Source organism: Eulemur rufifrons, chromosome 1 (genome assembly GCF_041146395.1).
Source record: "Eulemur rufifrons isolate Redbay chromosome 1, OSU_ERuf_1, whole genome shotgun sequence".
NCBI classification, from domain to species: Eukaryota; Metazoa; Chordata; class Mammalia; order Primates; family Lemuridae; genus Eulemur; species Eulemur rufifrons.
The window spans coordinates 25,877,160-25,902,655 of NC_090983.1; the positions used below are offsets into that span (position 1 = coordinate 25,877,160).

At 42.2% G+C, this 25,496-nt stretch overlaps 1 protein-coding gene across 1 annotated transcript in view; it reads left to right on the forward strand.

The window, feature by feature from the left end:
• The window catches only part of PLEKHM3 (pleckstrin homology domain containing M3), a 147,185-nt gene extending 130,526 nt beyond the window's left edge, over positions 1 to 16,659 (forward strand). The window contains exon 7 of the mRNA XM_069467828.1: positions 16,410 to 16,659. Coding sequence (XP_069323929.1) covers positions 16,410 to 16,587 — 178 coding nt within the window. The 3' untranslated portion in view covers positions 16,588 to 16,659. The remainder of the gene's footprint in view (positions 1 to 16,409) is intronic.
• Positions 16,660 to 25,496: the final 8,837 nt, after the last annotated feature.

Sequence of the window (25,496 nt, forward strand, 5' to 3'; positions counted from 1 at the left end):
AGTCACAAATTAAGTACAGACTTTCCTTGAACCTCGAGGAAAACCCTAAAATCTAAATTGCAAGATTTTAAATAGAAGATCCTGAATTGTAAAATTGCTTTACTTAAGCCTAATCCAGCATTTACCCTCCTAGAGGACTGTAAGGAAAGCACAGCTTTAGGAGAGAGAGACATTTTGATAAAACAATGATAAAATTGCATATCCTAAAGAAATAGAAATGACACAACATGCTCTCCTTGATTGATAATAAGAAATAAGGGCTCTAACTTTTAAGAATTATAAATCAGAAGATTAGGCTGACACTGCTCTAAGATTAAGGGAAAACAATGAATATAAAAGCAAAAAAGGTCATGTAAATCCACAAAATGACCCAGGACTTAGATTTTTTATTTTAAATCCTTAAGTTGTCTCCTATGCAGCTTTCTTTCTGACATCTCTACACATCACTAATCTTCTCTTGTTATTAAGAACACCTTCCTAATGCTAAGAAGACCATCCTGCTTTCAACATTTTTTTGAAGATGCCATTTCTGAATCTTGAAATGCTTTGAGATCACAAGTACATAAACACTTCATCTCAAAAACACCCAGCATGTATTTTAACATGAGACTTAGAAAATGAACCAGCTATCATAAATTAGTTCCATCCTTTCTGTCCTGATCCATTTAGCTTTGTTGATTTTTTTTCATGTGACATGCAAGTCATCCGCACAGGTTTTCCAATATGGAAAATGTTGCACCTCAGGACTTTATGACTCCTGTACCACTTGGGGCTGTATTTAGATGTGGGTATTCTATAAAAAGATGATACTTAACACTAAGTTTGGTATCCTCCATATAATAGGCATTTGCTATGGTTTGTATGGTTTGTCCCAACCAAAACTCATGTTGAGGCTTGGTTCCCAGTATGGCGGTATTGGGAGGTGGTGTCTTTAAGAGATGATTAGGTCATTAAGATGGATTAGTCCTGGAGGGAATGGGTTAGTTCCCTCAAAAGGGGATTGTCATAAAGCTAGGTTGCCTCTAGTGTTTGGTCCTTTTCACACATGTCCACCTCCCCTTCCACTTCGCTGCCATGTTGTGAGGTAGTACAAGACCAATGCCATACTTCTTGGGCCTTCTAGCCTCCAGAATTGTGAGCCAAATAAAGCTTCTTTTCTTTCTAAGTTTCCCAGTCTTGGGTGTTCTGTTTTAGCAACACAAACAGACTAAGACAGCATTCAATAAATACTGTTTGGTTCAGCTCACCCAGGTATATATGCATTCATAATTACACTTACAAAGATCTTAATTAATTAAGGCAAATTAAAATACTTCCAAAGATAGAGGACCATAGCAAAAGTCTAAAATAACACTACAGCGTTATATAAATATATAAGGTTGAAGCAATCAATCTACCATTTAAGGTTATTTCTCTGGTGGGAGCATGGGCCACCCCTGGTCAACAATATTCCCTTGCCCTGGGGGAAGGCATCAGAGGAGGTGTTCTTCTTGTGTTAGTGGGGCATCTGCAGCTCAGTGGTTTCCCTTCTAAAAGGGTTGTTTTTTTAAAGCACCAGGGTTTGGAAGTACAGACTGAGCATTGTTTGCCAGTTTTTATTTGTGTACAAATAATTGACCCACTCCATCCCCACCTCCAAGAAATAATGATGGCATGCAGGACATTGAACTTATTAACTCCAAACTCTTGCCAGTTGAGTTAACATACTCTGCTATTTTGTCAGGTTATCTTACAGAAAAAGAAGGCCTCCCCAGGAACTTAGTCCAAGCCCCATTGCTTTCATCCATCTGGCCAAACTCCAGCAATGTCCAGCTTGTACTGAAGAACATGGAGACTCCTCCCAACACACCTGACCTTTTGAATTGGTCTTTGTCATTTTGCATTTCATTGCACTCCATACCAGCCTGCCCCTGAGGACCTAGACGTGTTGGGGCATGGACTTTTTTCTCTGCATTGGTACCTTCTGCCCTTCTTTAAGCTTCATGTACACATGAGGTTTTAAATACCTAATTGTCGTCAAACCTTATAAAGGCTTGTTTAAAAAGAAAGAATCTACTTTATTATAAAGTACAGAATTACTTCTTCCCAGGAAGATGCTGAGATGCATAATTTTTCTCAGCACAACTTGAACAGTCCATTAGGAGCTGTGTTTTCTGTTGCCCTATTTCCCTTTGATTTGCCCACGTTAGCACAGCTCTAGAAAGGCTGAATGTGGAGATGGTTTTGCCTAAAGTTGTCACTTACATGCCAAAATAGCCATCAAACTCCAGATTTACCAGCAACCTTACAAAGACTCTTCATTTTTCTGGGGAGCCTGTTGTAGTTTGTCACTGTTTGAAAGAGAATTTCATGTAAAGTGTTTAGGCAGGAATTTTCTGGTGGGGAAGCGGGGAATTGGAACAAAACTCTGGAGGAGGAGAGAGAAGCGCTGCCCAGAAGCTGGTTCTTTCACTGTGGCTTCCTATTTGTTCAGCCCTCGTTTTTTGTGAGTCCTTGCACAAACAGACTGAATACCTGGATTATGCCCTCATCTGGACTCAAATACACATACATTACATACTCTTTTCTCACTAATCAGCCTGACACATTCCTTTGTTGGTAAATGGTTCCAAAACAAACACTGTCAGTGCACCTAATTAGCAGGTTTGTGGGCTGCATTTGGCAGTCTTGTTACATCCTGTTCAACAATAGGGAACAACAGCCTTGGCTAGATTGGGCTTAAGGGAGGGAACAGCTTCCCGCAATGTATATATACGATTTTTTAATGATATTTCCTTTCTGTGGCTTTTCTTGGGAAGCAGCCACTCAGTGAGTATTATAATGAGATGTGGGATCCTAGAAACAGCTCAAGGAAATTTGGACTCCTCTTTGTAGGCACCTTTTCTGAAGAACTATTTGTTTCCATCTGCTTATTGTTCTTTTCTCACTCTGGTATTGAAGAGGAGCATTTTGAGGAACTTTCTCAATGGTCCTCTAACACTGATGGTAGAGGACAAGACTCCTATTTATGTTTTAGGATTATAAGCTAACAGAGATGGAAGGGACTGTGGGGACCATCTAGACTAGGCAAACCTGCAGCCTAGAGAGCACACACGTTTTATACATGGCAGAAGCAGAGTGCTAACTTCCCAGGTGGAATTCCACCCTTCTTAGGCTATGAGACTGCTCACTCTTAAATGTATTTATTGTGTCAATGATGATTTTCCTTGATAAAAACTCTTCAGCACAATGCTAACTCTTTTGGATTTTAAACTTTGGTCATAGAGTAACTTGGCAAATATCATCTCACCTTGGCCTGGTGGCTTCTGTATTCATGTGTCAAAATATTTCAGAATGTCTGTTAACACAGACAAGACTTTTGTAAAACCCTCAGGGCTAACCTGACCCTTTATGCCATCAAGCCACTTGATAAATACAGTACACTTGTAAGCACAGTCCTAGCTGGTAAGGCCGCCATTGTGTTTTGAGGCTATTTTGTCACTTGAATAGATCACTGTCCTCTCCACCTAGACACATTTCTTACTAAGCTTCTAGTTAGGTATCTGGTTAATACTGTGTTAATCATCTTATCCTTAAGCATTTCAGACAATCTAATTTTTTATTGTTTAGCAGAGGAAATGTTCATCATTAACTCATATTTTAACTTTCTCTCTGTAAAATTAATTGATATTCATTATAGAAGTTTGAAAATACCCAGAAGTAAAGAAAAAATCTTTACCTGTTTATTTTTTCCTACATATCTGTATGCATATATATCTTTTTAAATAAAATTTGAATCATACGGAATACATAATTTTATATCTATTTTATCACATTATATCAGAACCAGGAAAATAGTCACATTAAATGTATAAACTTTTGTTGATGGGTTACTTCTGTAGGAAAAAAAGTTTCATTGGCTCTAAAATCATTAAGATCCATTTAATAAGTAGAGGTAGGCTAGTCCATGGGAAGATCACTGGACTAGGAATAAAGAAGTCTAGATGTCATTCCTAACTCTGCCACTAACTTGCTGTGTGACCTTTGACAAGCCACCACTACCCACCAGGCATATGGCACTGTTTTAAGCTTTTATTGACAAAAGGGTTAAGGTCTTTGCTTCAGTTGTATTGCCTAGCATTTTCTATTTGTCTGTTTGATAGTTTGTCATGATGTTTTCAGTGAAATGTGACTGATTTTGATGCTATTTACCCAAAGGGAGTAAGACACAAATTCAAATTGTGATTCAGTCCACCATTTGAAATAATGTAAGCTCCATGAGGAAATGGGCTTTTCATATTTTGCTCACTGCTTCATCTAGAACAACACACAGTAACTGCTCAAAAAATAATTCATGAATAGAGAGTGTTATTTTAATTTTGCCAATCTGTAGTTAGTAACATATTTTTTTTTCCTTTTAAATGGTTTCAAACTGATTTCAGAGAAATTGTTATTTAAGTGGATATTACCAAGATATGTGACTTTATTGAGTGACGGCTAACCTCTATCATCTGTTAGAGGTAGATATGTTTTACTGTGTCAAGGGAGACTTTAATGTCAGGAGAGAGATGATGTCAAAAATTTGAGCTCTGCTAAGCTAACTTAGATAATTTAATTTTCAAAACATTTTTTAGGTGATTTTTTTAGCATGTGCTTTTTTGTTCCCCATAGGACTGTAAATAAGTAACCTGAATACACAATAGGGAAGAGAAGGAGTATTTACCTTTCCATACAAAAAATGTTGACTTTTCAGACTGAGCAGTATGTTCTGAAATGAACTGTTTCATGCTTTAGAATTACAAAAGGGACAATAATATCTTGGTTTTGTCCTTATATGTATGTGATATTTTGAGACTTTTCCATATAACTAATTACAGGAGTACACATAGTGATCTCTTATTAAATTTGTCTTTAAAAATTCTTTTTTGTTTCAATTTCAGAATCTAATACATATTATCATATATTTATTAAACCCTCACAGTATTCTGATTAAACCACTCAACAATGCTGCATCAGAAAATATCTTCACATACTGTCTACAGCTACCATTAATAATTACCTCTTCAGTTCCTGATGCTTCTAAAGCACTTGAAATAGAGATAAAGGTCCATGTTAACACTCTGTACAAAAGTTGCTGTTTGGTCTGAATTGTACCAGAGCAGAGAGCCTTTTTAGAGCCAGCAGGGAATTGAGCAATCATCTACCCACAACTGCCCCTCCAGCCCCAACCAGAATCCTCATCCAACACCACACTTGTAGCTACTGGGAGATCCAGGCTGCTGAATACCAGTGCGGCATGATTTCTGCCTGACCCTGTTAGAGCACTAGCTCTGAAATATGGGGGACCCACAACCATCCAGGGTGCTAAAAGACTCTACCACCTACCCTTAACTAGTCTCACTTCTAGTGGTCAGTGTGGTGGTAGGTCGGGGGGGGGGGGGGAGGGGGGTCCTTACTACCACAATTAATAGGAAGAATTTTGTAGCCTTTTGATAAGAAAACAGGGGAATGTAGCATTAAAAAGTAGTAATTCATGTGAATTGTCATTTTGCAAAATCAAGAACGTAATAGACTAACTTACAAATAATGAAGCTGATTCAAAGACTGCCTTGGAAATATTGGAAGCCACTAACTTGAACTGATTTAACTTAAACTGAAAGTTCTAGTTTGGCCTAGAGAGTTGGGAGATTGAAGTGTCTTAAAGCCGTGTTTTAAGAAGAGAGTTAACCTCCACATTTTTTCTAGAAAAGGAATCCTTGATGGCAAAGAGAAAGGAAATTTAAGATAAAAGATTTGGTGGCAAAGCAGTTTATATCAATGATTGGAAAGAAAATCTTCAAATTCTAGACTGAAAAGAGAGAAACAAGTTTCCCCTGGCATCAGGGGAGACACAGGCATGGGGAAGGGAGCACGGGTGGAACGTGCTGAGCAGGTCTGAGCTAACCTCCTCTGGGGCGAGCGCGGTTTCCTGCAGTACCTGAAAGAATCACCAGCTCAGGGGTCTAGGGACAGAAGTGATGTGAATGTCAAAGCAGCAAGCAAGAGAGATGACTTTTCCCTTCCTCCGGCTCCCCTGAGCATATTTGAGGTACACTGTTTAAAAGACAGAGAGAGATCTAGTTAGGGCAACCTTAATACTTCAACAGTACCTAAGGGCAGTATTGAAACCTCCTTCTCCCAGGCCAACTGCACCTGAAACTTTCTTACCTCAGTGTTTTTCACGGAGGGTTCTGGAGAGCTTGCTCAGGCCACCACTCAGAGACAATGAAAAGAAAAGGCTGAGTTCTTAGCACAGTTCTTTGCTTTAGCCTAAGCTGGAGGCTCACGTTGGCTTCCTCCAGTGAGCGACTGGGGTGTGTTGCTCCCTTTGAGAGATTCCTTTGTTGAAATTACTACCATTTAGTCTTCTCTACGCTATTCCTAGATTATGAGTATACATGGTGTTGAAAACAATAAGGTTTTCAGTGACTTCTCGTGTCTGTTTATTGCCTGTGTACACAGCATAACTATTTTTCTTACTGTGACTATCAGTTCCATGCAACTCTTACTAACAGGCAAAGTGGAAGCAAAAGTTCCAAAGAATGTTCTCACGAATGAAAGTGGCTGCTAAAACATGCGCTGCCGTTCAGGTCTTCTTCCCGCATTCGGTGTTAGTACATATCAGGCTTAAAGCATTCTTGCATGCCTAGTTCATACAAAGTAGAAAAAAATCAATTACTGAAAGTTTATACACTATTAAACAATTAAACCGTGTTGCCTAATTTTATAAACATGTAAACAATCGGTCTGATTAGTTTAACCCACTAAACTTGTACAATGCTTTTATCCTTACATAAAAATGAAAAAAATCTAAGTTCCTCAGAAAGTTAAATATCTAAACTAGGGTCAGTTTCTGACTACCTGAGGTGTATCTCATTTTAAATAAACCTTATACATAAAACTATAATATAAATTTTAAATTACATACATATTGGTAATATACATTCCAAAATTATTTTTATTTAACATAAAGATGGGAGGCAGTAAACTTCCCTAATATATTCAATATAGAATTATAGAATTTGACTTTTCAAAGTTTTAGGTACGTGAAGGGAAACTGTTTCTACCACATACAAAAATGTATTATAAGATAGTATAGGCTGGGTGTGGTGGCTGATGCCTATCTTAGCACTTAGGGAGGTGGAGGCGGGAGGATTGCTTGAGGCCAGGAATTCGAGACCAGTCTGAGCAACAGCAAGACCTCATCTCTGCAGAAAATAGAAAAATTAGGCAGGTTTGGTGACACACACCTATAGTCCCAGCTACTGTGGAGGCTGAGGCCAGAGAATTGCTTGAGCCCAAGAGTTTGAGGTTACAGTGAGCTATGATGGTCTCATTCCATGGTGCATTTACTAAGACACAGGGTGAGTGAGACCCTGTCTCGGGGGGAAAAAAAGACAGTATAGTGTTGGCATAGAGATAGACAGATTAATGGAACAAGATTTAGGAAATATGGAAATAGACCCAAGTAAGGTGGCACAGCAAATTAGTGAAACATAAAATAGACCATTCTTTAAAAGGAATTGGGAACTAATTAGTCATTTGGAAAAAGAAAAACAATGCTGCATTCTACCGTACTCCTTATATCACGATAAATTCCAGGTGGAGCAAAGATTTTAACATAAAAAAATAAAACCCAGGAAGTACCAGAAATGTAGTAGAAAGAAAAGGTTGGTGAGTATTTGTATAATATTAAAGTGGGAAAGGACTTTCTAAGCTTGACTCAGATCAAGAAGCCATGCAGGCAAAATACTTTTAAACACATAAAAAGTGTTAAATGCTTAAAATTCTACAGGTAAAGGCAAACGTAAACAGGAAACTGGGAGAAATAAATGCTTTCAACATATGGCAAAGTATTGATTTCTTTAATATAAAAAAATCTTTAAAAATCAGCAAGTAAAAAGTCAATAGAAAATGGGCAAAGGCCATGAGCTAATTTACTAAAAAAATATGCAAATGGTAAATAAAGAGGTGAACAACTCCATATTGTACTTTAAAGCAAAATGAGAGTTTAACCTAGTAGTTATGAGAAAATCTTAGTAGATATGAAATGTAAAGCCCTACATAAAAACATTGGTTAATATCACTTCCTACTGTCATTTTTAAAAGGCCATATTTTTGTTTTAAATATATGAAAAACAAAAGCCCTGCTGTCTTTCAAAATGATTGACCTAGAAGCATCAGAATTCCCTGGAGGGCTTGTTAAAACACAGATTGCTGGGCCCTACAACCAGAGTTCATGACTCAGTAAGTCTGGAGTGGATCTAATAATTTGCATTTCTAACAATTCCTCTAGTGATGCTGGTTTGGTCCAGGGACCACACTTTGAACACCACTAGCCTAGAATAAATTGAGTATTAGAAAATTATGTAATACCATCTTGTAAAGAGCATTGTCTTAGTGACAGGAAACAAACAGGGGAATAACCTAAAATAATGACAAAATGCTTCTGATCTTTTATTTGAATGCCTTTCTCCTGAATTTACATCAATAACCAATAACTTATTCCTCAACAACTACTTATGCTGCTCGTAAAATTAGATAAGTTTTCCAGACTTTTTTTGCATTTTTTAATGTACCTATGCTTGAAAAGTTCTTTTAGTTGGGCTCTACTAAGTATCTTTGTACTTTGAAGAACTGAAATGGCATATGTTAAATAAAATTGAGCCCCATAGAGTCTTAGAAGTGTATCATCTTATAAATTATTATTTCTTTTAAAAGGGCTTACTTCAAAAACTTGACAGTTAAATTTGTCAGTTTTACACAAAAAAGGTAGACTGATAAATCAACAGAAGTACGTATATAAACCAAGACTATTTGTTTTAAGCTATGTTAGCCTAATAATACTCTCATGTTCACTGCCTTTGTCTTAGATGTAGCAAGACAATTTTAAACATCCCTTGGACTCAGGCATTTTGAACCACTTTAGGAATTTTTAAAGAAAACCATTGCTCTGTGGCTACAATTATAATACATTTTAGCTTTTTTCAGAAATGGTAGGAAATGGGCAAAATCCTCCTACAGTTCCTTTACTTTTCTAATATTAAGGAGATTTTTCTAAAATAATTCAAAGAAAAGATGGGTATTTGTTTCTTGAGAATTACATTAACTGCCAGGTGAACCTTAAAATAAAAACTTAAAAGTGTCAGAAATATCTATTTTTCTTTATTCCCAAAACACTATTTCTTTGAGGTCAAATCTATTATGATTTTATACACATATGTAGAATATAACTGAGAAATTCTGTGGCCCTCCGAAAATTAGGAGGAAGGATTTATTGAGCATTTGCACAAAAGATGACCATCAGTTAATGTCCCCAGTAGGGTAGCAAAATTAACAAATGAATTAATTAACCTTTATTTACATTCTATTTTAAAGCCAAGATTTTAAGTAAAGCTTTTGTCAAAGGTATTTAGCTGAGCTTGGTTTACAAACTAAAAGTGCAAGACCTGTGAAAGCTTAATGCTTTGTGGGCTGCAATCAGGGAAAACCCCTCCTTAATTAACTCTGAGGCTTAAAGGGTAGATAAAAAGATCCATGCAGGACATACCAATTGTTCTTCCCAGATTTGGGTCTTAGCAGGTATTTGGGCATGTGTTGAATAACTTAAGGGACTATGTGGCTGGTAACAGGGGAAAGAGGGCCAGATTTCAAATCAGAACACTGGAATCAAGTCCAAAGTTCATCACCCACTTACTAGCTCTGGAGCCAGATAAGAAGCCAGTTATTGTATTTTATTGTATTGCAACTATTTACTTACTGACTGACTTAATAAAAATAAGAGAGCTGTTGTAAGGATCAAAAAGATAATTTAGCTGGGCAAGGGGTGGGAGGTACACACCTGTAGTCCCAGCTACTTGGGAGGCTGAGACCAGAAGATTACTTGAGACTAGGAGTTCTAGACCAGCCTGGGCAATGTAGTAAGACATGAGACCCCCATCTCTAAAAAAAAAAAAAAAAGAAAGAAAGAAAGAAAAGGAAAGAAAAAAAAATAATGTATATATAAATAGAGGCAAAGGGCAGTATAGATGTTGCCTAACTTAAATGTCTAATTTCGATCTTACTGTATTTGAATTTGCCATTCAAAACTACTGGAATAGCTTCTCCTGGGGTCCTTGAGCTACTGAGCAAAACAGAGGGTCATTTGAAGAGTCAGGATGTCTGTTCAGGCTGGAGAAAGCCTGACTGGAGGTGATGCTCCAAGCAGCAGCTGTGAAACTTGGACTCTCTCTCCCCAGCTGTCAGCACCCAACCTATTGTCGGCTTCTTACTGAAATAGTGTTAACCTTTTTTATTTTAATCTTCCTACTTCCCCCAAAAGAATGGATCTTATCATTTGTTTAAATCATATTTAATTCATTTAACCTTAGAATGTCTAGAAACCTGTTCTGTGTATTTTTGTGAACAACATACATACACGTATGCTCACATGCAAGCATACACCATACGTGATATCGCCTGATGTCCTATTTAAGCAAATTACAAATTGTTTGCTTATATTTGTTTACTTACACAACAACAGAAGAAAACACCAACCCAAAACATTAAAATAACCAGGCCCCAATAACTACCTCCCTCAGCTAAGAGGTTTAAGTAATCATTTTGGTTTCTTGGAAAAACCAATAATAGCTCGTGGCTGTATGGGGCGCCTTACATAGTATCCACACACAAAGCCGCACTCGCATACCTGATAACGTGCACTTATTTCTGCGCCCCGCCCTGTGCGTTGTGGGCTCTGCAGAGTGGCAATCAGCCAAGGCTCTGCCCTGCTCTGCAGGCCTGTCCTTTTGCTTGTCAGAGATCCAACCAAACTGAAGCCTGAATTTCAATCCAAGTGAAATATCTGAGCCAAAAATAAAAACGCAGCAGGAGAAGAACCCTACAGGAACAGAGCAGAAGCATTTCAGTGACCTCAACTCGGGGCAGGGGCCTTTAGCAGTTTCCTGTGACCTCCCTGTGTGCAGCCAGAATCTGGAAGGGTGCAGACAAAGCCAATGGGCCTGTCTCTAATTGGTCTCACATCATCAGCATTCCAGAACAGGAAACTGTCTGCAGCCAGGAATTCTTGCTTCTTTGCCATAATATTTGAGAAGTGAAACTTTTCCCCTGCACATATTTAGTTCTGCTAGTTTGCAGCAGGTTCGTTTTCTTGGTTTCGATAGCTATAATAAGAACATCATGTCTGTCCTATCTCTTGGCAATAGACTAAGATCTAGGTTATGAACTTCTTCCTCACTTGCCATGGGTCAGTAAGCTAATGTTTAGGTCAAAGGCTGTTCATAAAATGCATAGTCTCATTCCATGGTGCACTTACTAAGACGCAAAGTGAGATTTATGTTGCCCCCAAATAGTGGAGATGTTCTCTTGCCCCTGTCCCAGGAAGGGGACCAGTTTGCCAGGGCACACACAGATAATTAGCAGTGTTGGCCCCTGGGGCTTCCACAGAAGCAGAACTCCAGTCCTTCCTTCCCAGTCCTACATCTTGTGGTGTATGTACCCGGTTCACTCCAGCACAGCTGCCAGTGGTGAAAACACAAAAATACTTCCATATAGGGTGATAAATGGCTGCTGCCTCTAGCCAGCCTCCCCTCCCCCCCCAAAAAAACCCCACAACATTTAACAATTCTGTTCTTTTTGTGGGGAGAAAGGGTACTGATGAGGGTTGGGAGAAGGCTTAAAAAGGAGTCCTTATGTTTACTTGAAATTTTATGAGATAGGAGCAGAGTCAGCTCCTTTTGGCCAAATTCCTGATAGTCAGAGTTGTATATACTAGTTTATATAAGCTATTTCATAGCTTGATTAATCAATGCAAATAAATAAAAGTAATGCTTTACACCTAAGGCTGATGTCATTTAGTCCCAGCTTGTCAGTGTGAGACTTCTAAGGAGGAGGTAGCAAGCTACGTTTCCATTCATTCATCCATAGAACTTGAAGTAAGAAAATTTGGAGAGAGTAGTAAACAACCCAGAGTAGATTCCCACCCCTCTCCTCCCAGACACAAAATCTGCAAGTTGAAAGGAACCTTAGATATCATCTAACTCAACTTCTGTGGAGTGTGAGGTTTAGCAATGGAGTAACTGACCCAAGACCCCTGCAATGCCAAGGCCAACCTGGGCCAAGGACTCCTCACTCAAGCTGAGCTCTCCTCTCTGCAGTAAACAGCCTCCTTGATGTATCACTGGTCTCCTTTTCATTGCAGAAACTGCTGAAGCCTAACTGCTTCACAGTTGCTTGAAAGCGATTTATTTTATGAAACAAATGTAAAACTTTTGGCTTTGATTTGCTAGGTGGCCTAGGTAGGGCGTAAAGAAGCAGAAAACACCACAGTGAAACAGCCCAGAGTTCTCGGCCAAAGAGCAAATAAATGCCACTGAGGGCCAACCACAAAGATGGATCTTGGGTAGAATTGAAAAATTGGAGTAAGTAGGTTATATGAATACACTGTGCTAGACCTTATTGGTTGGTAAAAGCCAACAGGTGACATCTGCAAATTCAGTGTGGGGAGGTGCTGTCTAAGCACTCCCTGTATACCCCCTCTGTGATACCTTTTGCAGATAGATTAGGTCAATGGCTCTCAACAGGGACAATTTTGTCCCCCAGGGGCATTTGGCAGTGTCTGGAGATATTGTTGGTTGTCACAACTGGGGAGAGGGAGGACACTGGTCCTGGCATCTTAGTGGGTAGAGACCAACGTTGCTGCTAAACATTTTACAATGCACAGGACAACTCCCCACATCAAAAAACTGTCTGACCCAAAATGTCAATAGTGCCAAAGCTGAGATCCCTAGATTAAGTGAAGCAATGGATGTTTTCCTGAAAAAAATGGAAAGACCCATTGGATGACTTTGGTCAGGTCAATATGTCTCCCTGCAGTTGCATTCTCTATGACACTGGAAAAGGAGGACAGAGGTCTTTGTTTCCTGTGCTGTACAGCAACAGCCAAAAAGCCATGGAACTGCTCATTGCTGCACTGGATGACTCAGAAATGAAGACGCCGGCTTTCGTTTGATGTCTCACGCAGGAACACCAAAGGGACATTTCTCTTTCATTACCTGTTGCAATTTTCAGCAGAGATGATTACATTAGTAGATTTGCCTTATATGAAAGATGTATTCCTGAAAAGTTGTGTGCATTAAGTCGCATTTTAAATACAGTCAGGAAACTCGGTAAACACTCAGGAGCCAGTGAATCTTTTTAAAGTGAAAAATCCTTTTTAATAAAGCCCTATTCTTCAAGAAGAGCACGCCTATATATTATTTTTTTAATGTAAATATTTTTCCTGCACATTACATTTTTATTACAGAGCTCCATAAATTTTATATAAGAAAACAATTTCCCTTTCTCCTTCCTTTTCCAGCCCTTATTCTTTACCTTTAGAGAGAAAATTAGGGTGGGGGAGGGATCAACTATAGACTGGCTGAACGTGGGAAGGTCATTGATCAGTCTGTCCATACCACAGTTTAAAAGATGCCTGCTGGGTGACAAATTGTTAGAAAACAGGATTGGTACTATGTTGAAATCATTAATTTTTTTATCTCATGCTTTTTTTCAGTTACTGACCTTTGGCTAGAAAGAGCAGGTGTGCTGGTCTTTGCATCACTGCATGGGTGTTTGTTGCCCTGAAATATCCAATAAGATGCAGGCTCTTCCCTCGCAGGGGCCTGGTATCAGCAGAGATAAGGGAGTGGTATGGAAGGAACCTCCTATCACCCACTGCCCTGGGGCAACATCCTGCAGGTATAAATCACTGACTGACCCAGCAGGGCAAAAGGGGCAGGAAGGAGGAAATTTATTTGAGAAAGCTACCATTAGTGTCACTTTAGTGATAGGAGGTTACAGAGGTGTGACCCAGTGGTGACAAAGCCATTGCCACTAGGGAGGAGCTGGCCTAGGCGAGAGAGGCCTGGGTCTGACCTTTATCCTCACTGGAAGGAGGGAGGGGCCGGGGAGAGGGCACTGCTAAAGGTGACCCTGCCAAGAGCAGGATAGCACCAGTGTCAAGGAAGCAGGCACCAGAGTCACCTGTGAGGGGGGTGTCACACTCACTGTTTGCAGGATCCTTCCACATGTATCTGTTCACTTTAGTCTCACAGCAGGAAGAAGGACATTGTGAGTAGGAGGAAGGACATTGTGAGCAGTGTTTTACAAACGAGACCCACGCACCAAGGAAGTAATAACCTGCCCAAGGTCACTCAGCTATAAAGAAAGATTTGTGATTTGACACAGGTATTCCGACTGGAGGCCCTGTGTGTCCCTGCACAGCGACGCCCTATTCTCGCTCGGGTGACCAGGCCTCAGCCCAGGAGAGTGGCGCTCAGTAAGCGCCTTGGCTGGGCGGCCAGGAGCCCTGGGTTCTGGTCCCAGCTCCGTCTCCAGCTGCTGTGTCCCTGGGAGACAATCAGTAGCCCTCCTGGAGTCTCAGTTTTCTCAGCTAGGCAACGAGGGGGTTGACTGAGATGTCCTCAGGTCACTGTAGTGAGGTAGGTGAAGCCTCCCAGAAAGGCAGCAGGCCTCGGGCCTCGCTGGAAGCAGCAGTCCTTTACCATGGCCAGGGACATGCCAGACGTCATTTGAGGCTCGCAGCACCACATGAGGTGTGGGTGCCAATGTTATCTCTGTTCAGCAGATAAGGGAACTGAAGCGCAGAACAGCGAGAGCACTGGCTCGAGGTCATTATCTTAGTTTGCTTGCCCTGCCATACAGAATGCCACAGACTGTGTGGCTTAAACAACAGCAACGTACCTCTCACACTTCTGGAGGCTGGCAGTTTCAGGTCAAGGTGCCAGCAGGGTTGGTTTCTGGTGAGGCCTCTCCTGGCTTCTCTCTGTGTCCTCATGTGGTCCTTCCTCTGCCGTGGGGCTGGGGAGAGAGCTTTGTTGTCTCTTCTTGTAAGGACACTAATCCTGTTGAATCAGGGTCTCACCCTTGTGACTTCATTTATCCTTAATTACCTCCTAAATACCTTCTCTCCAAATATGGTCACACTAGGGGTTAAGGCTTCAACACAGGAATTCTAGGGGCACACAATTCAGTTCATAGCAATCTTACAGCCAGGAATTGACATGACGTGCTCCTTGCTGGCTCTCCTAACCACCACCACGTTTCACTTGGCCCAGAAAGCTTAGCCGGGGCTGGGGCTGCTGGGTGCAGGGAAGCTCCTGTCTTCCGGTCCCCCAGCTGGAACACTGTCCCCCTGCCCCCACAGTGTCTCTCTCCTTCCAAGTCGCTTCCTCTCCAAGGTATGGGTGGGTAGGAAGATACTCCTTTGGCCAAAGCATCTGAATCCTGAATGGTGCCAGGGGTAAGTCAGTGGCAGGAACAGTGCCCCCAAGACCCTCCTGTGCCCAGGACTGAATCTCCAGATGCTGGGGGAGAAGCAAAAGAACCCGAGGGTGAGCCCTGAGGACTGACTCCTTCACAGCCCTCTTTGAACCCAGTCCCTGCATGCTGGTGGCTGAACAAAACCCTGCAGGCACAATCCCTGGGCTCCTAGGGCGAGGTAACAGTGGCCTGTCACTTTTGTGGAAGGATGAGAACTCGGTCCACACTGGCGAGCCACTCGCTGGGGCAGCTAGAGTTGAGCTTGTCAGTTACTCATTATTAAAAACTTTGCAGTAAAAACAAGCTATTCAGACTCCTGTGCAGGCTTCCAGTAAGCCAAACAACAAACTAGTCATCCACCTGGAATGTCTCCTCTCTATAAATTACAATATCTGTCGTCTTGTTGGAAAAAGAAATGTTTTCTTCCTCACTCTCTCATGTTTTATTGCTCATGCTTGTGTTAAAAAGGTAGACTTATAAAGGCAGGAGGTTTTTCCTAATTTTTAAAAAAACTCACACGAGTTGATAGACCACAGGATATCATTCAGAAAATGAAAATGTGTCTTTTCACCTTTTCATACTGTCAAATAAAGGCAGCGAGTTAACAGAGAACCACTTGGTTCATGGTAACTGATGTAGAAACTCCACTTCCACAGAGGTAACACGGGGGTGTCGCCGGTGTGCAGACGTTTGCGCTTGCACTTCCCCCTCATTTTCTGCCTCTTCACCCTGGAGTTACTACCCGCACTTCGTTCTCAATGGAGAGGAAGCGAACACACGGAGCTTCCAGTGCTCTGTCCATTGTCACTAGAATCAGAGTTGCCAGGCGACTGCCAGCTCCCCCCACTCGTACGCCATAAGCTAGTTCGCATCAGGAAAACAAAAATGTTTTTCAACTGAAATTGAACCTTGAGCATTTTGGAAAAGCAGACAGCCCATGTCTGTGAGTCATTTCTCTTCCCATGGGCAGGGTTGTCCAGAATAACCGATTGTGCTCCTAGCTGCCCCAGAGGCCACTGGCCTTCAAGTGTTTGTGTCTTGGTCATCATGTCCACGGTTGGCTTTTGCAGGTGTGAAAGCTGTGGAGCCGTTTTCCATTCTGAATGCAAAGAAAAGTCTGTCCCCTGCCCGAGGTGTGTCCGCCGAGAGCTGCAGAAGAAGCAGAAGTCTTTCTGGCAGAGGCTGAACATGGACGAGAGTCTGGAGGAGGCCTGCACCATGTTTGAGCTGTCGTACCAGAACACCTGATGCGGGCAGCCCCGAACACCAGAGATTCACTGATCAGCGACCCGTCGGCCCCAGAGTGGCCTCCTGACTGGCCAGTTAGACCCTTGGAAGAAGATTATGTCTCACATCCAGCTAGATATAGATGAATATATTTATTTATATATATATACACACACACCTATATGTCCTGTGCGTATGTTCTGTATAAATCATTGTCTAAAAGGTCCACAGAGCCTCCATGGCTTGAAAAACTACCAATAGCTAAATTACACTTAGCCATGAATTTCAGCTGCTTGCTCCCAGGCAAAACGTGGTATACACACAGTGCTTTATAGTTCAGACTCTTTTTTTTTTTTTGTCTCTTGGGGCATTTTATTACACGAGACACAAGAGGAAGCATTTCCTGCAGAACAACGGCGCTTCGGGTTATTTTTGTGTTATTTATTTTTAGCTTTCACAGAGACTGAGGTAACTGAGGCAGGCATCCATCATCATCTGTTTCGTAAGAAAATCTTCAAAACACAAGAATGACTCTGGACGCTTCCAGGGCCCGGTGTCCCTGGCACTCTCGCCTCTGGCCCTCCCGCAGAGGTGGAGATAACCCAAGCAGAGCCGAACGGCTGCAAAGCAGGAGTGCGAGCTCCCTCCGACAGAAAGCATGCACCCGCAATTTACGAGGAGAGCTGGTTCTGGTTTTGAAGTTAATCTCAGAAAGTTTTTCCTGAAAAAAGAAGAAACCTCTGTGACCAATAACTGCATGTTGTCGGTCTGTTTGCTGATACGAACCCCAACGCCCACCTAACGATGTGACACCCTTCCATATTTGCCAGGTTGTAAACATGGCTCTCTGGAGAACGGTTTCCCAAGGGTGTCGTGGGTGATATTTATGATTTTTTCATGGTGCTGGACAGAGGAAATGTCCTGGGACTGTTGATAAAGACATCGGCGTGTAGACTGGTAGACAGGGTACAGGTATACGGTACGTATATTCAAAGAGATGGTCTTCAGTGTCTGCTCACAAAATCCTCTGTAGGCAATTCCTACCTATTTATTTGAAATGCTTTATTTCTCATTATTCTTCACTGCACTTTCATTTTGACCTTTAATTTGTCAATTTAACCACTCTTGTTTTTACATTTTTGAATTATTTAAAAAGTCAGAGTAACATGGAACTTTAAAATACCAACTTTAGACTATTAAGACAATACCAAGCTTACAGATATAATTAATGAATTAAATCTACTGTCATTTAAATATATATACACATATATAATTGCCACCTTAAAGTAAAACAAAAAGTGCTAAAATAAATAATGTAATAGGAAGAAGAAAATGAATGAACTGCTTTGCTGTTTGAAGGGCGGTGCCCTTTTAAAAGCCAGCGTAGCAGCCACTGTGACCAAAATGGCACCCGGGACAGCACTGGAACCTGATGGCTCCCATTCCTTCCACCTTAACTCTTTCCAGAACAGAAGATTGTGCTTATAATGACACAATGCTCGATAGACTTTATGAGAAGATTCTGTATTGTCCACACTGAGCAGATGTCTTCTATGCCTTCATGGTTTAGTAGTTTCGCTGCTATTAGGACCTGGGGAATCAGTGGCTCACAGAGTACACGGTACCTTCAACGCCATTGCTCCCATCCTGTGCCCTCCAGATCCCAACTCATGACATTTCTGTCCATTTAGAGATGTGACATTTCAGGCTGACTTTTGTGCATTTTACCTGTCAACTTGTGCCAGGTCCTTAGGCCCTAGACCACACATTTCAACCTAATAGCTCAGCACCACGCATGCATTTATTTCCCGACTATACAGTAGCCATAACCACGGCATGAAAACTTGTTAAAAGGTCAGGGCCCTATTCATGAGACGCCTCATGGTGCCTTTTACTCTTAAAAAAGCAGGTTGACTTTCCTCCCACCCTAGTTATAGAGAATGTTGCACACAAAAGAAAAAGGGTGGAAAATCTCAAACACTTGGCAAACAGACAAACAAATTTGATCATCTCCTTTCCTCCTTCCCTTCATGAAATACAGTATTTATATTTTCCAGCCTCAGAAAAGATAGCAGAACATGATCTTTCACAAGAGAATTATAGACCTGCTTATTATAAAACAGATGTGCTCCCATGGCAAAGTGCCTTCTCCCTCCGCCCCCAGCTCCCTGTCACCGTAGCTTACTTTTGCCTTCGCTGTAATTAATGTCTCTGTGATTCCAACTGTCAGCGAGGCCGTTCCCAGCACACTGCATTTGGAGACCCGAAGTGCAGGGCGTCTCCTCCCCTTCTGACATGTTTGCTCTAGGTACAGAATTTCCTGTCCCAACTCACGGCACCCAGGGTCAGACCTGCTGAGAGTCAAGGGTGAAATTCTGGATCCCTGTTCAAAACACCTTTGTTTTCACCAGTGTCCATTCAGAGGGCCCTGCTAAATGTGAGCAGTCCCTGCGAACACATAAGGAGAACTTTCCACCCACATCGTTTTCTGCTTATTTTCAAAAGGGAAAAAAAATAGATGTGCTATCACCATCAGCTACCCAGAACTGGAACCGTCTCCTGGCTGCTTCTGTTTCTTCTCCTTTTTGTACAGCCCTGACAGCCTGGTTGGTACCAGCCACAGGCCTACGACATTCTCATTCTTTGCCACCACCACCAAAATCTGATAGGACAGAGCGGAGCCAGCTTAGGAGTTGGGTCTGCCATGAAAATTCAAAATTGCTATTTTCAGCCCAGAAAGCCTTAGAGCACATGAACGCCCTTACTGTTTTCAACCCTAGCAAATTACTTGGTGCACTGTTAGGTAATTGTTCCACTGCTTAGAAACTGTCGAAACAAAAGCAAATCTGTGGATTACCACCTCTTTAAGACCACGCTAATACCTGCTTTTCCTCGTGTTCCGTTTTTCATCTCATATTAAATATCTTGCACATAAAGCATATGAGAAAATGGCCAATTAATCTCCCAGAGCTGGCAGCCGACTCCGGGGAACCGCTTCTCACCGAAAGGCCCAGTCCCTGGTGTATCACTTGAGGAAATCCCTCCTAAAAGTGCCAGAAACTCATGTGTGAGATCGTCCAACCCTGGTGAAATGTTGGCATCTAACCCCGCAGTAAAGAAGCCAGTTCCTAAAATAGACCTCATTTTGCACCGCTGCAGGAAGGCCACAAAGTACTTAACAGGCAGTCAACTGGAATGGGAGTAGTGTTCCTTCCAGGGCCCTTTCTCCCAAGCTGAAAGCCTCTTTATACAAAAACCGTGTAAACTCTCGTCGTCCTCCTTTGCTTCACTGCCTTTCCGGGGACTGTGTTTTAGTCATTTTCACATCTGTAGTGCTGAAGGGTCATCTGGTTAGGAGCTTTAACGCTGGATTAGCTGAGAGGGTAATCGCTTTGTGATCCTTCTAGACTAGGCCTCCACCAAGAAGGGAACACAGCTAGTACTTGGGATCTGTGGTTTCCAACACAGTGGTATCCTTCACATGCCTGAAATGGGACTGTGCCATGACTTCCTTCCGGCTGCAGTGAAACCGAGGTGTTTCTGTCACTCCAGTTGCTGGATGCAGCCTTTGCAAAGCTAGAATGCAGCCTTTGACTGAGTCTGGCCTCTGTTTTTGTCCCTGCGTGTCGTGTGCATACACTGCACCTGGACACCAGATAGTTTCTTTCTGCGCCTCCGCAGGGAGGCTTGGCTCCCAAACCTGGGGGGTCGTTCTGTACCCACTGGCCGGAAAAGGCCATCTGTAAATTGATACATCAGGATGGGACTGGCATGATGCCCCAGACACTGAACACTCACCGCAGAGGGGCATTCTTGGGGGAGTAGCCATGCGTCCTCTCCCCACTTAGGGTCAAGCCAGTGCTCCGCTCATGCGCTTGTGCAGAATCACCCGCCTCCGCTGGTCTGCCACACTTTATCAGAATAACCAGATTATGAACTAAATCTTCACCTCCCGATTCTAGTACTGCCTGGCTTCAACACAAAAGTAATTTTATTTTATTTTATTTTTTTACTTCGTATGGTAAATAGAGATGTGTGCAATTTTTGCCCATTTTATTTCTTGAGCTTTCTGCCCTACTTTTTTCCTACTCTGAAATAATGTGAAAATATAGAGAATTTGGGGCAAGACTGAAAGAAACGAACACCTCCTCCTTGGCATGAACTGGATCATCAGCGATATTGCCCATTTTCCTTCTTTGGTACTTGTTAGTAACGGGCACCTTGTACCACTTTCCCGACCCTCAGTCTCGTAGAACTCACTGCTTGAGGTTGAGTCTAGCGATGGGTGAACGAGCTCTGCTTGGGTAATCCAAACAAATGTTGATTTCTATCATGTGGGACAGTATTGGGGCAGTTAAGTCTCAGCACCCTGCAGTCTCCTTATTGGTAGACAATTCCAGCTTCATTGGATTCTAAAATCTCTGACTCAAGGGTTTTTCTTTGGTGTGTTTTAGTGGCTGCATGGCTGAGGTAAAATCCAAGTCACCGTTAAACTCTAGGTTAAAGACACAAGCAAAGGATGGAATACCCTCCTGAGCATGCCTGTAGCTGTCAGAGGTTTTATTTAAAGTGGGTTCCAAATGATCGTGCTATGTGACACGTTCCTCATAAAGTGGGCTCTGCTGTGATGGACGGTGTCGTTAAACTCGAATGAGACGACTGCTGCTTTGCTTTGGTTCCTCCCTGTGGGAAGAGAAGCCACTGGCTGCTCATCTTGTTAGAAAGCTCTCGAGTGAAGGCAGTTGTTGCCCAGGATAGAAGATCCAGGCACCTATAGCAACCCTTAGCACGGTGAGGATTTCCTCTTCCTGGCCGTGAAGCTGCAAACCAGCCTCCCTCCCCTTCCCTGGACCCTCCCTGCCCTAGTTCTGAGCTCCAGCCCAGACTGAGGCCTCCTGGCTATTAACAAACAGTGGGCACCCAGGGCCTGTGGCTCCTTCTCCATGCCAGCCTTCCCATTTGTTGTTTTCCCCGTAGGAGTGCCTTATAGTACCATCTAGTGCTTCTAGTCTAGTCTGTCTGCCCCACTGGAAGCCTATAGGACCCTTCAACTAAGTATGGATCCTTTGCTGCTTCCCTGCTGGCTCCTCTGACACAGATGCGCTGGGAGCCTGCGCGTTCCGATGCATGTCAGCGTCTAACCTGGTGCCTTAACCTCGTGGTAAAGGGATTCATGTTGGGAACACGTTGTTAAAGTGGAATGCTACAAACATTGGCTTCTTAGTGCCATTGGCACTTTTACCAGAAAATACAAAAGACCCAACCACACGATGTTTTAACTTTGTTTTATGCTATTTTTAATCACTCTTTTTGTTTGTTTGCTTGCATTAACCAAACTCAGGGGAATATCATGATGTCACCAAGGCCAGTGGGTAGAGAAATAAAACCAGCTATCCAGAACTGAATCTGTAAAGTCAGTGAAGTTAGCCTTTTTCAGATTCAAAAATGACACAAACACAAGGATTTTCTTTTCCTTTACTGTATAAAGGTTTTCTTTTTATTTTGCCACCTGTTTTCCAAATGGGAAGTGGGAAGCCTCTTGGATAAATTATGATAAAAATGTCTCTGTGTGGTGTGGTCAGTCCACTGAGATCTCAGATTAGGCTTTGGCTGCCGGAGACCTAGTTACTGGCTTTGGTCACCTATGAAAATGTTACTGTGAATAGCTACTAAGCTACCATAGAAGATTTAAGAAAAAAACTCAGTTTCTTAGGAAAGGTAGGTAAAGGAAGGGAATAGTCAAAGGAGAGAAAACACTTAGGTTGCAAATGAAGAGTATTGGACATGGCCATGCGGAAGACTCCTGCACAACTTGTTCTCACGCTCCTGGGTCAGATCCATGTCGTTTTTTTTCTTATTTCTGCTCATGCAGTACAGAATTGACTAAAATTTGGAGTTGGAGCTATTATATCACTCTGTGTTCAGCTGTTTGTAGTAGCTAATGTGCTAACTTATATATGTGCTCTTTCTGTTTTCTGGATTTATTGCCTTTTGTTTTGGCATAACTTATCCATGTTTTTGTTTACATCATTTTTTAAATATCAGTAACTATAATAATATAAAATTGAAGCTGTACTGTTGACAAGACTCCTAATTTTATGAGCATCTGTCACATAATTTAAGTGCACCAGTTCCTCATGTATAAAGTTATCTCTTTCTCTCTCAATAAACAATGCAGAACGTACTTTCTTTTCTCGTAACAGCTTCATTAAAATACTGTTCTTGAGGGGGTGGTGAAAGCCCCAAATGAGCCTGGGTATTAATTCAAAGTCAAGATTTGAGCTTTACTTGAAAATGAGCTATTAGGATTTTAAAATGTCTCTTAGTATCTTACAGATAGACTTTGATTTTTTCTAACTTCATCAACCTACAATATTCTCGTCAGTCCTTCCCATGCTAATGATAAATTATAGTGTAGCTTTTAAAAAGATGCAGATGTAGTGTCGTGGCCCTTATTTGCTGAATCGAAGCACAATTACCTTCAGTTCTGAGACAAAGCTGCCAAAGCTCATGTATGGAATGTTCTCCTACCTAGGCTCTTCCCCAAGCCTCGCCCTGGTTTCAGTTCACCACTCCTGCGCTCTCCAAATTAGATGGACAGGCGCCAGGCAGTCAGCTGGGCAAAGGTGCTGGTCGTTCCAGTGGGGACCACATCTTGGGAGCAATGAAGGAGCACAGAGTGAAAAGTAGAGTAGTGTGTATGTTTGAAATAGCAGCTCTCTGGGAGTCGGGGCGCGATTGGAAACACCTGCACCACCTCCTGCCTGGGCCGGCCTCCCCCCTGCACCCAAAAGGCCCCGGAGTGCGACCACTCTCCACTCGGAACCTTTCAAAAACACCACGTAAACTCACTTTCCCAGAGGAAGACACTGAAAAGAGACTAGAAAAGCACTTCTGGTAAAACATTCACCAAAGGTGAACCCTGAGCCGTCCTCCCTGAGACACACCTAAGCAAGTTCATGCCCAGCCTCTCCTACCCCACCCTCAGGACACCAGCCAGGGCTCACACCCACTCTGTCCAGGGAATCACTGGACTTCATCCTCACACGAAACCTGCCACAATCCACGATAAAAAGAAACGAGTTAATGTTTCACTGAAGCAAACTAGACATACCACGTAGTCAGAGCCCGGATTATCTGATCCACAGGACAGGTTAGCTCTCCCCCAGTTGGAGTAAACTGGTGTGGCGGGTAACTCCAGGAAGTTTTCTATCATCAAAGAGAAGATAGGCAGAGATGTTGTCAGAAGTGTGCAAAGCGACACCATTTTGGTCACCTCATCCCACCCTCGGGAAACAGTGATTTCAATCTCCCTTAATTGTTTCTCCTGTCCTTTGATGATGGCTCAAGATGATGGTTTAAATCAGTGGTTCCCACATTAGAAACACAAAAATAAAAGCAGAACATCAGAGCCTCCTAGCAGACAATTAAACAGAATCTCCCTAGATGGGGCCTGAGCATTTCTATTTTTTAAAAGCTCCCTGGGTGATCTGATGCATTCTGAAAACTAAGAACCACTAGTTTAAGTGAAGCAAGTTGCCTTGAAATAAACGTTTGCTTGGCATGTTGGTGGTCACCAGCAGGAACGGTGGAGGGACTGAACGGCTGTAGTTGCCCTTGAGTTAACAGCTGTCACATCCCATTTTCCCAACAGACACAGAACAGTACTTTGGAACAGGCTGCACATGGACTGCAATCATTTCATAAAACCTTACCTTTATACCCCCGTATTTTCTTCCAGGGTGTGGTTAGCTCCTATTTATCCAGCATATACCAGGACCAGAGAGCCTGGCGAACGGAGGTGTCCACGTCATGGCTGCAGATGACTAAACTGGCCAAAAAGGGAACCTTGTATTCTCCCACTCAATTTTTCAGTCCTTGTTATGCTGTCCTTAAATGCATGCAAGAGTTCACTCCCAGTTCAGGCCCATCTAACGAACATGAACTTCATCACTCTGGATGGTGCTGTTTAAAATGGAAAATCACTAGATGTTTCTTGCCCAGAAAGGGCTAGGCTATTCAGGAGATCTTAAGCTGTGTCCAGATTCACCTTGGTTCTATAGAAGAACCAGGCTTTAAAATGAACCAGAGTCATTCCAAATCCAGGCACCTGTTGAACTGGTGATTTTCAACTGCAACTGCCAGTTACGGTAAATGGAAACTTAGAAAGATGGGAGGTTTATCCTCTCCTACCTTTATGAAGTCAATAAATTAACTAATGACAAGTATTCCTGGTTATTGGAACACTTCACCAAAGAGTTCAGAGTCTCCTACCAAAGATGTGATCTCCTCTGTGCCTACAATGTTTAACTCGGGAAACCCCCATGGCAGCAACAACCTTATCCTAGAACACTGTCGGAGGCAAGTGCGGAGGGGCAGGAATGCAACTAGCAATGAACTTGGGTCTATCAGGGCCTTACCTGGGACGTGTTCCAAAGCAGCATCATTAGAAACCACATTCCTGATTGGGAAAAAAAAATGTTTTAAATTTATTTTTATTATTATATTGGATTCTGATTAGGGTAGAGGATTCCTCCCCCAGGATAACAAAGGCTACCGGTACATAGTACTCCGGAAGCCTAAGGCAAAACACACCCATCAGAAAGATACATTTCTTTCTCTCTCATTTGCATCTATTCCCTCATAGCTTGGGCAGAAAAGTCTAGCAGGAAGAACAAATCGTTCCCCTAGCTAAGCATACAGCAATTCTGATTTATGTATACTGACATCCAATTTACCTAGACAATAGAGAAATTCATTATTCCTCCACCTGTATTTCATATTCCTCCATTAACGGCTACTGTTTTTAAGCAAATTAGCTAGAGTTCAGGAGTTCATACAGTATTTCCGATCCTGTCCTGCAACCTCAGGCAGCTGTTGGTCTGGGGAAAATTCCTCCAGCTTTTGTCCAGACTCTCCCAATATGGTCT